This window comes from Nothobranchius furzeri, chromosome 5, assembly GCF_043380555.1.
Source record: "Nothobranchius furzeri strain GRZ-AD chromosome 5, NfurGRZ-RIMD1, whole genome shotgun sequence".
Classification (NCBI taxonomy): Eukaryota; Metazoa; Chordata; class Actinopteri; order Cyprinodontiformes; family Nothobranchiidae; genus Nothobranchius; species Nothobranchius furzeri.
The window spans coordinates 75079577-75095629 of record NC_091745.1 but is presented as its reverse complement, the minus strand read 5'-3'; the positions used below and the strand labels follow the sequence as shown (position 1 = coordinate 75095629).

The following is a 16053-nucleotide window of genomic DNA, read 5'->3' as shown; positions in this document are numbered from 1 at the left end:
CAAATAAGTTACTGAACCGAACCAGCCATTACGGATTCACATTCAACTGTTCAATAGTGTTTTCTCTCAAACTTGGCTGGTCTGTAGCACAGAGAAATCTCTGTTGAAAACATTTTGTGTTTAGGAGTCTTCGTGGAGCTCAATCTCACTGAGACATAGTTCTGTTGTTGCCTGGGAAACTTTAATATGAATACAAAAGCTATTAGTCGTTATTGCAGCAAAGCAGGTGATTAAAGTAGGAGCCAGGTGAACAAAAATACAAACCACCTGCCGTGCCATCTGACAGCTCTACATAGGCGGTACTTCTTGTTTTAAGTGCATTTGACTCTGCTTAAATCAGGTTGAATATTTAATGGAGGTGCTGAAAAAAAATCGATTCAAGTCTGAATCGGGATTCTTATTTATAAAGGTTCAGAATCGATTCACAAAGGTTCAGAATCGATTCCAAGAACTCAAATATTTGGCACGTTACAGGTTTGACATGCACTTTTTTGGTCTTTGTTAGGAGAGTCAGTACTCCGTTTACTTTTGTGCTCCCATAAATTGAGATGATTTATGTTTGAATCTGCTGATAAGAGGGCGCTTGAATGTTATTTTTTCCATACTCAGAAATTTGAGATATTCTCATATTTATTTTCTAATTTGATAAGTGAGTACTCAGGATTACTCATGTAACTTGTTTCCACACATACTTGAAAAGTATTTGACCGTATTACTTTCAAAGCTACTGTTAGGTAACTACAGATTTGTTATATTTTACAAGGTAAGCAAAAATAAATGTTGCCTTTTGGTCAAAAAATTGTTTCTGTTTACAGTTTTAGAATCACTTTATTTTACATTGTAAATTAGCATTTTTGGAGCACGACCAGTTTAAAGTCAAATTAAAATGTCCCATAGCTTTAACTAACTTGTACAACAAAGTAGTTCATCCTAGAACTGACACTCTTTGTTAACATTGATTGTGAATTGATTCAAATCGAGAATCGATTCTGAATCGAATCGACACCCAGAGAATCGGAATCTAATCAAATCGTGAGTTGCTCTAAGATTCACATCCCTAATATTTAACATTCATATGAAGTCATTTAATGCACATACTTCTTTAAGATGTCGTGTTTGTATTTTGCAGATAAATCCAGTTTTTAAAAAATGTCCATCTACTTGGGTTGAGATCAAATTTAATGTTAGGTTAGAATACGCTAATGTGAGTCGCTTTGAATAAAGGGGTCTGCAGCTATAAAAAAGTCTAACTCTGCACATGCAAGTGCACACAAAACAGAAAATTTATTTTTATGGAAAAAAACTTGTTTGCTTAACTCATTCACTCGTCATTTGCATTTTTTTTACTGTGTGGGTGTCGGACGAGCCCCCGCACCGTGAGAACAAACATCTCAGCTCTAAAGCAGATCTTCATCCGCATACGTCACACGTCACATGATCAGGAAGCAAAAAATCCATGTGTTAGGAGATCGTTTTGAGCCGCTACTGTAAAAAAAAAAAAAAGTGAGGCGCGAAACGGAAAAGCGTCTGCCGATCACAATTCAACAACGGATTATGAAAGAACGGATAACGCTCGAAACGCGCAGATTCTTCCTGATGTAAGAGGTGAGTCTCCGCTTTGTTTTGGTAGTTTGGGCGTTGACGTCATCCTAGCGCGCAACGTTCTGTGGCTCTTAAAAAAAACAGTAAAAATGGTGAGAAATGCTGGCAGCGACGGGCTTTACCGATCAGGAAACAGCTGGCAGCAAAAGAGTTAAGAGTCCTTTAACCCTCCCACTGTCTTCATGGGTGACCCCGCTAGGAAAGTTGACCATTAAGCAGGGTTGATGGTTTATCTCTTGAAGTCCAAGTGGCGGGAGTGAGGAGTGAGCACCACCTCACCCCTGCCATGTGGTTAACCTTAAAAATCAAGGATATTAAATAACGAGAACACTGTTGGGAATGTTACTGCTATTCTAACAGATATGTGCCACTCAATGGTGTGTTTAGCCAGAGCAGCCTTTTCTTGCACAAGCCAAAAACTTTTCTGTCTTCTACTGAAAATATCTGATGCAGAATCAGCTTAAAGGGAAGTGAGTCATCATCACAGCTGAAGTCCCGTAGGGCCCAGACAATACTTCTGCAACGAGGGAAAGACTGACATTGACCAGTTTTATATAAATCGCATCGGCCAATATTCAACTTCAGTAGAGCTGATTTAAAGTCAGGCACATCCGTGGATATCCAGATAGAAAGTCTCAATATCAGAAATGAGGAGTTTTTTTTCTATGATGCTACTGCTGCTAAGTCAGGTTTACTAAATAATTTAATTTATGGTTCAGATGAAGATTAGTTAGGAATTATTTTTAAACAGGTCCTTCACTCATGTTTTTAATGCATTTGCAGTGATCTCTAGCAGGAGTGAGTGTCTTGTAAGTCGTACTGTGGGGCAAAAAGCTCCGGTGTGCCTGTTTAAAGAACTAGAAGCTAGCTAGATCAGAGCTGAGCTTCAGAAACAGGATTTACTGTTTCATTTCCTTATACTTGGACATCTCGCCGCTGATTGGCTAACAGCGACATGACTCTACCTCTGACTGTTTTATCTCCACAAATAACACAAACCTGGAGGAGTTCTGCAGAGTGGTGGAGTTGCTAATTCTAATTGTTATCTTCTACTAGTCAAGACGTTCTCTGCCGTCTCCTGGACGCTAAACCAACAACAGCCTTCCCCATCATGAGTCAAGATGGGTGAGTCCATGAATGTTAAGTGACAGTGTGACGTAGATGTGTCAGGATTTTCTAATCCTAGAGTTTCACCGTCTGTTTTCTATCAGAAGCTAATGCAGGAGATAGGTGAAGGAGACTATTTTCATGTTCAGCCTGCAGGAAACACTCAGACTGACCGATTATTTTCAAAAATAATTAATAAAAATTGGTTTCTCAGTGAAGGGCCTCTTTTAAAAACAAAGAAAGACTGAATGCACTTTAGATGTTGCTGCTAGCACTAATTTTATATATTTTATTTTTTATTTTTTCTGATACATTTTTATTTATACCCTAAAGTTGTATTCAGCTTATTTATGTGCATATCTTTGTTCTTGGAAAACATCTGCTTAATGCTCTAAAACATTTCTTTTTATTCAACCATTTTGTATTTTTAATACCTGTTCAGTTTATTGATTTGTTTGGTTTTGGTGAAATGTTTGATTTTAACAATGTGCAGTGTACAAAATTAGGATTAAACAGATGGTTCTATTCAGTGTTCAAAACCTGATTCAGATTAAGACACACTGGATTGTCTGTGACGTTTTATCACACAAATACGGTGGAAAACATCTAATATCAGCCATGAAATTCCACCCAGAAAAATTGGCATCTGCAACAGGAAACCCATATTGGTCAACCTTCTAAATGCACAATCTCCACAGATGAAGTGTACCATGTGAGAAATTAAATCATTGCTTTACATCAAGTTCACATAACGGGCATGAAGATTACGACAGCTAGAGCCGTTTGAACACATGCAATAAAGCCGCTAAAGACACAGCGTGGGCCAAGAAGCCACGAGGTACGCAGGTTTTTAGTGTTTCTGGAGCTGATTCATCTACGAAAGGGCCAATGAGCGATCAGTCAGGGGAAAGAGTGGCACCGACGGAAGCATTTCTCATGCCCCTCTTCCCTCTGGCGACTCAGGATGCAATCCGTCTGTCACAAGTGCCACTGTGCTTTATAGACGCACGTTTGAGACTGTAAAGGATGGAAGTCCGGGCACCGTCTCCGACAGCCCTTCCCCGCTGCAGAACGAGGGCCCATGACTGCTTTTAACCCTGAGGGCTTATTTTAGAAGCTGTCATAAGAAAGCAACAGAATAAAGAGCCATCTAACTCCAACAAGGCTGAATGCCATGTCCAGTAATGCCACAAAAACTAACACTACAGGCAAAACACAAAAGTAGGTAAAAACATGTCCCCCTCTGTGATTTTCTCTAGATTCACCCGTTTCTATCACTGCACTCAGAATTAAGTTGTTCCTTTGTTATTAATATGACTTTATTTGTTCCACATCGACTAAAATGTTTATGTTTATGTTTATTCAATTCGCAGACGCTTTTATCCAAAGCGACGTACAAGTTTTTTTTTTAATAACCTGTAGGGCATGTTGTGATGTGTGGGGGAAACCAGAGTACCTGGAGGAAACCCACGCATGCATGGGGAGAACACGCAACTCCACGCAGAAAGGCGAGTTTTGAACCTGCGACCTTCGTGCTGCGAGGCAACAATGCTAACCACTGCGCCACCATGCAGCCCATGATGAATCCATAATCATTCTAGTGCCATCATTGCCACACATCACCCCTGTTTACACCATTAGTGACTCATTATTCTGATAAACTATGTACTCATCTGTCACACTGCCTCTACTTAGGGCAAAGAGCAGCACCGTGTAGATCTGTACTTTAAATATTTGGTGGCATTAATGCATAACATTTGTCGTTTTATCAAGGTAACTGTTGGGGTCTGAAAACTAATACAGTTAATTACCAAATTACTCCTAGACTATGTTTGTACATAAACGTTCTCCGGTGTAAACAAAAATGGGGACATTTAGAAGGTCATGACAAATTTAAATGAATAATTATTTAAAAAATAACAGCAAATATTAGCAAGATTCTGATTATTTGTTAATTAAAAGAGGAAATCTCATCTTAACAAGTTACAGCTCTAATTTACCACTAATAATAATAACAAAAATAAAAACAACAACAACAATAATAATAACTAGTGTTGTCAAAAGAAAATCAATACCTAGATATTAGGGCTGTAGCGAAGCCTCGACGAAGTCGACGGCTCGATTCTAAAAATTTGTCGACGTCAGATACGGAAGTCGACGCACCGCGCCCACTTGTTGCATCCCCAGGAGTTTGTAAATAGAGGAAGAATCTGCCTGTTTTTCCTCTAGTTCGCCCTCTTCTCCGCCTTCACTAACATCTCCGCCAAATACCGAAGACCCGGAACAACGTCCGTCCACTACTAGATTATTTTCCTGTTTTGCCCGCCTTCGTCTCCCGGCAACGGGCAACAACTTCCGGGGTCAGATGCGCTGCTTCGTGTCTATCGCAGATGTAGAAAATCACCGGGAGCGTTTCTCCCTTCATTAAGGAGCTTCTTTCAGACATTAGGAGAGCTGTTTTGGTGGTAGCAGTCTCTCCTCCGTGCTGGTCTGTTTGCTGCTGGGTGTTTTTGGTTTATTTAAACTTGGTAACTTGAACTTAACGTTGGTAAAGCTACTGTTAGCATCTTCGCTAACAGCTTCTTGCGTTTGGATAAGCTGTTATGTTTTGGTTTAGAGTTCATCTTTTTTGTGGTGTAGATCTCCCTTTTATTACATTTAGAGTGTTGTGGGTTTTCGGTTTAGTGTAAAATATCACCTTGAGTTTGGTTTAACCCGTAAGACCACTCGCCTCAGGCACATAAGTGACCAAAACAAAGCAGCATGGAGACACTCCATCTTCTACCACCTCTCAGGCAGCAGCCTGCACTCCCAAGTTCTACATGTCACCAGAACATAACCAACCGCAACACAATAAACGCAGTGTTATACAAAATGGAAGGCCTGTAGTGTTTATTCTCTTACAGTAAGAATTTATCAATTTTTTTGAGGAATTTATTTGAGATTTTCTGGTTTTTGTTAATTGTGCAATAGAAAAATAATCATTAGATTAATTTTCTAAATAGTCATTAGAATAGTCGACTATTCGATAAAATAATCGTCAGAATAATCGTTTTAAAAATAATCGTTTACCCCCAGCCCTACTAGATATAAATCGATACTAAAAGTGGTATCTAAATTAGATATTCCATCCCTGTGGTATCGATATTATGGACTATTATACACAGCCTTCTTCAAGTACACCGACACGCACGACAGCCAGATGCCGTAAAGCAGCCTTCGCCTCCCGGACAAACAGAAGAAGAAGACGCCGCATGGCTACATTGCAATTTCCCATGTTTTAATGATGTCACTGCCGTGCGCCAATCTGTTTTTATTAAGATTAGATGTACCTTTGTCCTACTGTGGAGAAATTCGTTTTCTCCCTTTATTGACCAACAGAGTTGCTCAAAAGTACAGAACAAAACATATGGCATTACATCTTATGACAAAAATGCAACTTAAACAGAGTTTAAGCAGCAAAACATCACTCTGCAAATAATGTATATACAGTGAGACAATTCATGATTTAAAGTGTTAACTTTCGCCAGTTTTTGTATGCACGTTTTAAAAAAATGCCGATACTTGACAGGTTTAAGCACTTTATACACTTAATTCTTAACATTTAATTTTTGCAATATGAATTGAGGAATGTTATTTTATGAATAAACTTGTTCAATAAATTGGTGTTTTTAAATAGTATCGAAATCGAGTATCGAGTTTTTATTCAAGTATCGAATCGAGTTTGAAATTTTACTATCGTGACGACCCTAATAATAACCATAATAATAATAATAATAATAAAGAACCTTTTGAACTAACTCAGGATGGTTCGAGGGTTCAGATTTGGTTGCTTAGAGCACATTAAGGCATGTAAACCATCTTGGACCAGACCGAAGACACCTCCTGATCTAATATGATCAGCATGAAACTAAATTTGTGAGTGTTTTTGTTTAAAAAATAAAATAAAAAGTAGACTAAAAAATAGGAAGTCGCCCACTTAAAAAGACTTGAGAATATTCAAGACATTTTTGTCAAGTTACCCCGAGCTTTTGACCGCACGTAATGTAATGGACACATTTTCCCAGCGCGTCTCTGCCCGTCCGAAGCATTTCAGACGAGCATCTGCAGCAAAAGCGCTCCACACAGCTGTAAATGTCCTTCAAATTATTCTCTTAAGTGTTGGTGCTGCTGTAATTTCCCCAATGTGAGATCAATAATGTCTATTCTATTCTAACGCAAGATCACAAACTCACAGGAGAACTGCAAGATCACGTGTGATTTTGGCAGTTCACGTAATAACAAACAAGGAGGAAGACAGCAGTATCTATCAAAAAGGCCTGTTGTTTACTTTCTGTTCTTTTTACCTCGGCCACAGAAGCGTCACGGGTAGGGCTGGGCATCGTTTGATTATGAACGATTCCAATTCCAATTCCTCGTTTCGATTCCGGTTCTTATTGATTCTCGATTCTTTCAAGGCATGACATGCTTTACATGAGCCAGCTAACCACAGGTCCTACTTGAGGAAATAATCTCAACTTTAACATGAATTTTTAATTCTATGAACAACAACATCACCTTCATTTAGACAAAAACATGTTTTGGAGAAAAAAGGAAAAAGACTTGCAGCCCAACCAGTGTGTTTGTTTCTGACCACAACCAAAGTCTGGAAGATGCCTCTGGGATGAGAGGCTAAATGTCTCCAACATATCCAGAAACGTCCAGCTGTTTTCAGCTAAAACTCTCAGGATGATCATGTCCAGGATGACTGAGAACTACACCTCCATGCTGCAGCAGCTTCAGTCAGAACAGAAACGTAGCTGCTGTCAGTAACAATCTAACAGGTTTAAACATTAAAACTCAACAGAAATAGTTCAGAAAGGAAATTAAAATGTTTACAACTTTGTGTGTGATTTATTATTATTATTATTATTTATCGTGGCAGAAGCTGGTGTGGTCCACCACAGAGAAGCTGCTCTAGCATGATGGCTTTAATTATTCTACAGGTTATTGTTCAGCCTTCTGACGCTCACACACACACACACACATACACACACACACAGAGTGTTGGTGAGCGGCTGCGTCTGACTGCTGACGCTCCGTGTGTGTTTTTATTTCTGCAGTGAGACAAACTCACCTCACACCGTCCAGAGTTTGTTCTTTAAAGCTTCCATTAAATCCACCATGTTGACGTTTTTTAACGAGTTTTCTCTACGCTGCAGGAGTAAAAGTTTACATTACGGAGTAAAAGGTCGGCAGACGCATTTGTTTATATCTGGGTGGAGGGAGGGGGGACTCGGTGCTGCGCACAGACAGCTGGTGTGATCAGCTCTGAAAAGCGATGATCACAATTTGCAGATCACGTTTTTTTTTTTTTCCACGGAGATCGGCCGCGGATTCCTCTTCCGGTCGGCATTCTAGGACTCGAAATAAAAGCTGTTGAACGATTCCGGGAAAAACTAACAGTTGGTCCCGGTTCCTATCGATGCTCAACCCTAGTCACGGGTAATGGCGTTTTTGTTGTATTAGTTAAAGGAGCGTGATGTAAGAATGACTTCCTGTGGTCGAATTTGGGTGCCACAGTTCATGTTTCGTCTTTCTTGTCGCACTTTTATGTCCCCCAAATATATCTTCATCAACTGTGCTTGCTTTGTGGAATGAAGGAAAAATTAATCAGTCGTAAAGCTGGTATGTCTCATACCATCTTTACGCTGACGACTGTCAAATCTATTTTTCATTTAAGCCAACTCAATCAACGAAAGTTCTGTCTGATTGTATCCTTGAGGTCAAGCAATGGCTAGCTGATAACTTCCTCCATCTTAATGACTCCAAAACTGACTTAATCGTTTTCATTCCTAACAGTACCACGGCTACTCATCAACCTGACCTCACTATCTCTCACCTAATGTATCCTCTGTAATCTCCAACCTTGGAGTAAAAATGGACCAGGCTCTGAAGATGGATGCCCAGGTCAATAACACAGTTAAATCATGTTTTTACCAACTAAGACGCATCTCGAAACTAAAGCACATCCTGAGTGTCTGTCTTCTGAAATCGGTGGTCCACACTTTTATCACTTCAAGGCTAGATTACTCTAACTCCTGCTTATACGGCATAAGTAAAGCAGCTCTTTCTAGACTTCAGCTGGTCCAGAATTCAGCAGCTAGGTTGCTGACTGGAGCTGACAGAAGACAACACATTTCTCCAATTCTGAAATCTCTCCACTGGTTGCCCGTGCAGTTCAGGATAAATTTCAAAATTATGCTTCTGACTTACAAATCCTTGAACCATCAAGCTCCTCCATATCTGTGTGAACTTGTCCATTACTACAACCCGCCGCGTGCTCTCAGGTCTGAAGATAAGCTCCTCCTAGCTGTTCCGAATGCACGTTTAAAAAGCCGTGGAGAAAGGGCTTTCTCTGTCTGTGCACCGAAGCTGTGGAACACATTACCACTGCTAGTGAGGCAAGCACCAACAGCTAGCATGTTTAAATCACGCTTGAAAACTCACTACTTCAACCTAGCTTATACAACATAATTATGACCATCACTTACATCTGCATTGTTTAAAAATGGACTTTACAATATCAACTTCCGTATTATTGAGGTTCTTTTTAAAATGTTTTCTATTTTTTTATTCTCCCTGTGTTTTATTGATTTTTAGCTGTTAGTTTTGGGAATTTTGTTGTATTTCCTTTTTTATCTTTTATCCGTGTTCGACATGTTTGTATAACGCCGGTTTAATTAACTTACATTTTTAGTGTACAGCACCTTGTTTGGTTGTAATGCCTTGTGAATGCGCTTTATAAATAAAATTGGATTGGATTGGCATCAGGAAAATAATCACGCCACAAAAACAAACAAAGTCACTTCTGCCATGTTTTACAACAAAATGTTCATCCTCTGGAAAAGTTAGACACCCACTTGTTATCCTGAGATTACAAACATGATGTCAGAGTACATTTAAATGAGGCATTAGTATGCAGCGACACTTTGAAACGAGCTGGTAAATAATTACAAACAGTGATCAACTTATCAAGGATGTTGTTAGTATGATGATGAGTCCTGTTAATGTATGGCTAAAGATGTACTTGTCAGCTCAATGCTGTTCTCCAGATACGACTCAGAGGTTTTATGTGATCAGAGCAGAGCACTTAAAGCGACACAGACATAATGAAACCCACACCAACAGTCGCATGACACTAGAGGAATTGCAGGATGAGGCAGTGGTTACCTGTATCTGCTGCCCCGGGACGTTGGCCTGGGTGCGTTCGGACGAGCCAGCTTGATCCTCATCCACAGTGCACGTCAGCTGGTGCTTGAGGACTTCTTCAAGACTATTAAACTCCTGGTAGCAGGGGAAACACATGTACACGGACGAACTCTCCATGACTGTCGGGGGAACGGAAATTTTAAAAAAAGAATATTCATGAGAATCAGTAATGCACACCTGGTTTAAAGATTCACAAAACTAACATGAGCTTTAAATCCATGAACAAGACTTCTACACGAGCCTTCTATATTAGGTTAGGTTGTGAACATTGCCCTCTCCTGATGAAAAGACGCGTGTGCATCATTAACACAGCATGAACACGAGTGCTCAGACTCTCAGGCTGCCAACATGACTCATCATGCACCGAGGCTGAGCTGATTGTTATTTTATCCATGCAGGTTGCTGCTCAACTGGACACCTCACCGGGTCCTCCTCTCCCTTCTCCGTTTGGTGGTCTGAGATGATGTTTAGCTCCAACGTCCATTAGATTTGTATTGTAGTAGAAGGCACTGGAAGGGCAGTCAGGCTCATGCTGCTGCTGAGAGTATCTAGAATCAAAGCTCGATCTGCAACCCTTCCCACACACTGAACACCGATCAGCCCTTCAACAAAAGCTGTTAGGAAAGTGCAACTAAACATCTCCGTTTGCATGAGACATTGGTCGAGTTTTAATAGGCAAATAATGAAAAAATATGAAAGAATGAAGGTATCCTGTACTTATATTGTGGGAAAAATAACAAAAGACTTATTGATGTTCCAAAAAACATCCAAAACTTTACTTCTTCAACACAGTCACGGCTGCCCCAGATTTTTTTCCACATATATTCAAAATTAGAACTGAAGGAAGAGGACCGGAGCCCTCAGGTCCTGGAAAATCTTTACTAGGTGCAAAAATAAAATAAAAAAGGAACTAAGGTTTCGACAGAGTTGTCTTCATCAGTTACCCGCCAGAGTGAGCTGTGTGAGCACCGGTGTTCAATTTGGATGAGGTGATTACTGCACATTCAACATTAGGTCACATTTTTAGGCAGTTTGTTGGCTATTCTTGGTTAGTACCAAAAGCTCCTAAAAACCATAGAAAACACATTTGTTTAAGTGGAAATGTAGATTAGATTAGATGGATTAGATATCCTTTATTGTCATTAAATGATTGCACATTCAACGAAATTTCCTAGAGCTCCACATTAGGCATCCGCTAAAAATACTAAGAAAAATAGCTAAAACAAGTACAATATGCACCATGCAATAAAAACAAAAACATTACAGTACCTGCTGATCTTGGGAGTTTTTCTATTGCCGATACCGATATGTCTGAGCCATGTTTAGCCGATTGTCCAGATGTTTTCCACCTTATTTTTAAGCTAATGGTCGCTAATAACATCAGTTGATTCACTAAATTTCTTAAGCTGAATCACTTTTTGAACTCTGAATTTAACTGTTAAATCTTAACTTTGTGCACAGCTCGGTTTTAAAGTCAGACACCTAAATAAAGTTAATTTAGAGTATTTATTATGCAGATATTAGTGAACAACAAATGCATTCAATTAAATTCTGCAACAGCAATGGGCTGCCCGGGGATTTGCCTGATATTAAATCGGCTTTACTAAGGACAAATATCGATTAATGTATAAAAAGAGTAAATATCGGCACAACATATCAACCGACCAATATATCGCTCTACCCCTACTTGAGGGTATGGGCGGATATTATGTTTATTTATTTGGCAGACGCTTTTATCCAAAGCGACGTACGAATCTATAGGGCATGTTGTGATTTGTGGGGGAAACCGGAGTACCGGGAGGAAACCCACGCAATATGTAACTCCACACAGAAAGGCTGCAGCCGAGTTTCGAACCTGCAACCTTTTTGCTGCGAGGCAACAGTGCTAACAACTGCACCACCATGCAGCCCAAGAAGATCAAGATGTTGTCTGTAGGAACAGCTGGTAAAGATATGTCAACAAATTAATCACAATCAGACCTAGATGAAGAAATGTGATGAATTAACAGATTATTTTTACCCCAATTAGTTTTGACATAAAGTGTTTTATTTACCCATCCTTCTCTTTGACCTCACGTTTAGACTATGCCAACTCAGTACTTATATGTGTCAGTGTCTCAGCAATTGAACGTCTCTTCAGAGTACAGAATGCAGCGGCTCGATTCCTGACAAACACCTCTAGATGCTGTCACATTTCACCTGTCCTTGCACACTTGCACTGGCTGCCTGTTAAATATCGTATCCAGTTTAAGGTTTTAACCTTTGTTTACAATACCCTGAATGGTCAAGTCCCTGCTTATCTGTCAGAACTGCTTAAGCCTTATGCTCCAACCAGAAACCTGCGATCGGCAGATCAATTGCTTTTGTGCATCCCAAAAATGAAGAATACATCTCGTAGGGAGCGGGCCTTTGCGTTCGCTGCCCCTAAACTTTGGAATGCTCTCCCACTTCCACAGGCCGCAGCACCGGGTCGGTGCAAGTCTGTACTGAAGGCCTACTTCCATCATTTAGCTTTTGATCAATGACCAAGCTTTTATTGTTTTTATTGTGACTTTGTTGGGTTTTTTTTTACTCTAGTATGTTTCTTTTAAATTTTTAGGTTATCTGTTTTATCTCCTCTATGATATTTATCTTGGGGTTTTTCCTTTGTATTACTACTGTACAGCACTTTGGTCAGCTGTTATGCTGTTTTTAAATGTGCTTTATAAAAAAAAACTTGGTATGGTATCTTCATTTAGTTAAAAACCCTGGGCTTTGGATGTGAACTCATTCCCTGAATATCAGCAGATTTTTCCTCAATGATGCATAAGAATTTAATCTATTTGACGTAACGATGCTTTGACCAACAAATTAATTTTAAAAAAAAGACATTTGCAATAAAAAGCACGGTTTACGAAAAGCAACGTGGTAAACAAACAAAGACATGGAAACATTGACTTTCCTAGATTAGGCCACCCAAAACTATTTATTCCATATCTTAAAAACGTATGATAAACGAACTATTAATTTTATTGTGTATTTACTACTTATACACTGCTTTAACTGGTTTCGTGGCATTTGGTGTAACGATAGTAATAGTAATAAAGCATATTGATGGTTAATTAAATGAGTGACCTTTATAATGTTCGTAAAACAGCACAACGTTAATTCTGCAATAAATTAGCTAAATAATATGTAACCAGCATTTGAAGCCAATTGCCATTCATAATAACCATGATCACTGATCTCTAAACAGTCACTTTAACCTGTAAATGAAGCAGACAATGTGCCAACGCTAGTGTTTACGCTGCTTGGACAATGTCAGCTGCTGCGTAAGGAGGGAGAGGATAGGTTTCACGAAAAAAACAGGCTTTTCACACTAGTACAGGTAAAAAGCAGCTATTCCCTAGGGCGTAGTAGGGTCAAATAGACCCATTATTGCACAGGCTAGTCGGAGCTAGACGTTAGCTACAGCTTCCCGAGCTGTGTCGTTGCAACCATCATGGCCATCTTTTTAAAATGGCTCACATGTCCGTGGAATTGCAGCCAGCTACGGAGCTAACACGAAGGCTAAAACGGCAGGCTACGGTTACGTTCTTTAACAGGGGCACCGGAGTTAATTTAGCAGGTGACGGAGCTCCTTTTGCCACTTGGACCAGTGGTGCTTTACTTTTTCATACTAAGGAGAAGAAGAAGAAAAGACTCGAGAAGGAGGGCGGGATGCGCTTCTTCGGTGGTATAATGGCGGCGACAGACTAAAAGTTAATATTAGCTGTCTCCCCCCGTCGAAATCCTCCATACGAACACACTACTGCGAAATATGTCACCCAAACAGCGGTGCCTGCGTAAAATAAGTGAGAAAAATAATTATACGAAACTCACCGTCGACATACGATTCTAGTCGAGGAGGAAATAGGCCAACTTCAGGGTTTTTTTTCCTTCGTGTTGGAAGGCTCGATCTGATTGGCTGAATCAGCAACTTTATACACCAATAGGGTTTGAGTTTACAAACCATCGGGTATTGTAGTTTAAAAGGGCGCGCAGGAGAGAGGTGATGCTGCAGAATGTGACACGTAAGGGTTCTAAATGATCACAAATGTGGCTAAATGGCCCTTTTCCTCATCAGTCCGCTGCAGTACAGCTTGTTTACAGGACCTTTAGCAAAAGATAATTATCATTTTAGTGAATATCTAAGGAGGAAGCATATTGGGACCACTGAAAACGTTTCTTGTTCTCAGAAAAAATATATAATAAAGTCAGATTTTTATATGTTACCGATATTTACTGTAAAATATGTTGTCACAATAGTTCTATCAGATTTGTTTGCAGAAAATTATATTAAGAAAACAAAAAATGAATCTTAGAATATTAATTAAGAAATATTAAATAACTAATTTCCCTGTCATCACGCTACTGTAAAAATTATTGCTTATTCAAATGTTCTATTAAAAACCGAAACAATCTTACCTTACATTGTTTATTATAACGACAATGAAAAAGATTAGCTTGTTTTTTATTCATTTAGAGCCAAAGTTATGTAATTGTAGATGGTCCAAAGAGCGACTTGTTTGCTTCTGGGACACATCCAAAAGGCGGCGCTTCACAGCCAGTGGAAACACTAATGGCAGCTAATTACTGCGTACTACATTTTTCACACAAAACGCAATGCATCTGATGGAAAGGCCCAATAAACCTCTCAAAATCTCTGTGCTCAACATCATGAACAACAGAATAAAGCTACTGGGGGGAACCAAGGCTCTCAAAGATGCTGCAGTTCATCTGACACGTTCCCTCCAAAGATTTGTGCAAGGACGGGTCTTCCTTACAACAGCTCATTTGATTCTTTAATTGTTGTTTAACTATTGATGATCAAATACAATCTTTCTGTTTCTGCAGGATGCTCTGAACTAATTTATCATTATTTCATCCACATATACTGCACCTACACTCAGGGGCTCATTAAATCTAACTATCTGCAAAAAATTACCCCCAAAACATATAAGTCAGTGCATTTATGGGTCTACTTCATTAGATTTCCCAAACGTAGTGCCTCTGAATGCTTCACTGACTGAGCTCTTTCAGACTGCTTTAACTTGACTCCAAATGATATTAAATACTCGTTCAGGCATCCAGCCAGTGAGGCTCCATGGAAACTGTCAAATCTGAGCAACAAACAGAGAAGCATTGTTCAGCCCTGCCCCTGGCATATCAGATCGGTGTGATGGCAGCTTAGCAGAGACACGTTTCCATGAAGGTTCTGGTTCAGAGACTACAGGTACCAGGAGGAACAGGGTGTGTTGTCAGACAGCATTGATTACTCTGCAAATCCGTCTGCATTGTGCTGCTGCAGCAGTCGATGTACTCAGGCAGTGATATTTTAATAATTAAGTGTCTCAGGCCAGAATGAGAACATAAACAACGTTTGTCCAAATGCAGCAAAAAATGAACATTTTAGTTTTTGTCCATTTCATTCTAGGATGCATCAATGACTTCCCGAATAGATGAATATCATCGGTTATTTTCCTAACCTGCTTATTTCAAAAGCATCTTTTATTGCATTACACTACTCTAACAGGGTCGAGCAGGAAAAGCCCGTAGAACCTGTACATGTTGACTGAATCAGTCATGAATCCATTCAGCTAAAAAACAATTTAGAGGTTGGAGCTTTGCTTTTATGCACAATACCAGTCCACACAGTATATATGTCGATGGTCCACACTTATGGCAAAAATGCACGGGAATGTCTTGACATTTTTTTATTTGCGTTATGAACGAGATCATTTATCAATGAAAAGTCTTCGTCTTTTTTCTGTGCTTTTAATTTTCTGACATTTTAAATAACTCTTCTTGTACTTTTTAAAATCGGATTAATGAGCAAAATGGCAAAAAATTGAAAAGAAAGTAAATTATTTCAGCTTCTTTAGTTCAATATAAAATGATGCAGACTGCTTTAGAAAACACAAAGATGGCACATGGCACATCAAATGTGTTAAAATCATTAAATCTTTGCTAGCTAACCTTGAAGTTTAACACGTTTGTTTGACTCACATTTGGCTGAATCAGAGGAAAACAACAACTCACAATTTTTAGATACTGTTGTTCCAGATTGTCCAT

General features: G+C 39.4%; 1 protein-coding gene across 2 annotated transcripts in view; it reads right to left on the bottom strand.

Moving 5' to 3' along the window:
* znf574 (zinc finger protein 574) overlaps positions 1-13969 on the bottom strand; it is a 34067-nt gene extending 20098 nt beyond the window's left edge. Inside the window, exons 1-2 of one of the 2 annotated variants that reach the window (XM_015950294.3) lie at positions 13822-13969; positions 9922-10079 (exon numbers count right to left, since the gene is read on the bottom strand). In XM_015950294.3, coding sequence (XP_015805780.3) covers positions 9922-10079; positions 13822-13954 — 291 coding nt within the window. In that variant the 5' untranslated portion in view covers positions 13955-13969. Of the gene's footprint in view, positions 1-9921; positions 10080-11229; positions 11507-13821 lie in introns of those variants that run through there. The other variant, XM_054741099.2, reaches the window with a different exon arrangement.
* Between the last annotated feature and the right edge of the window lie 2084 nt (positions 13970-16053).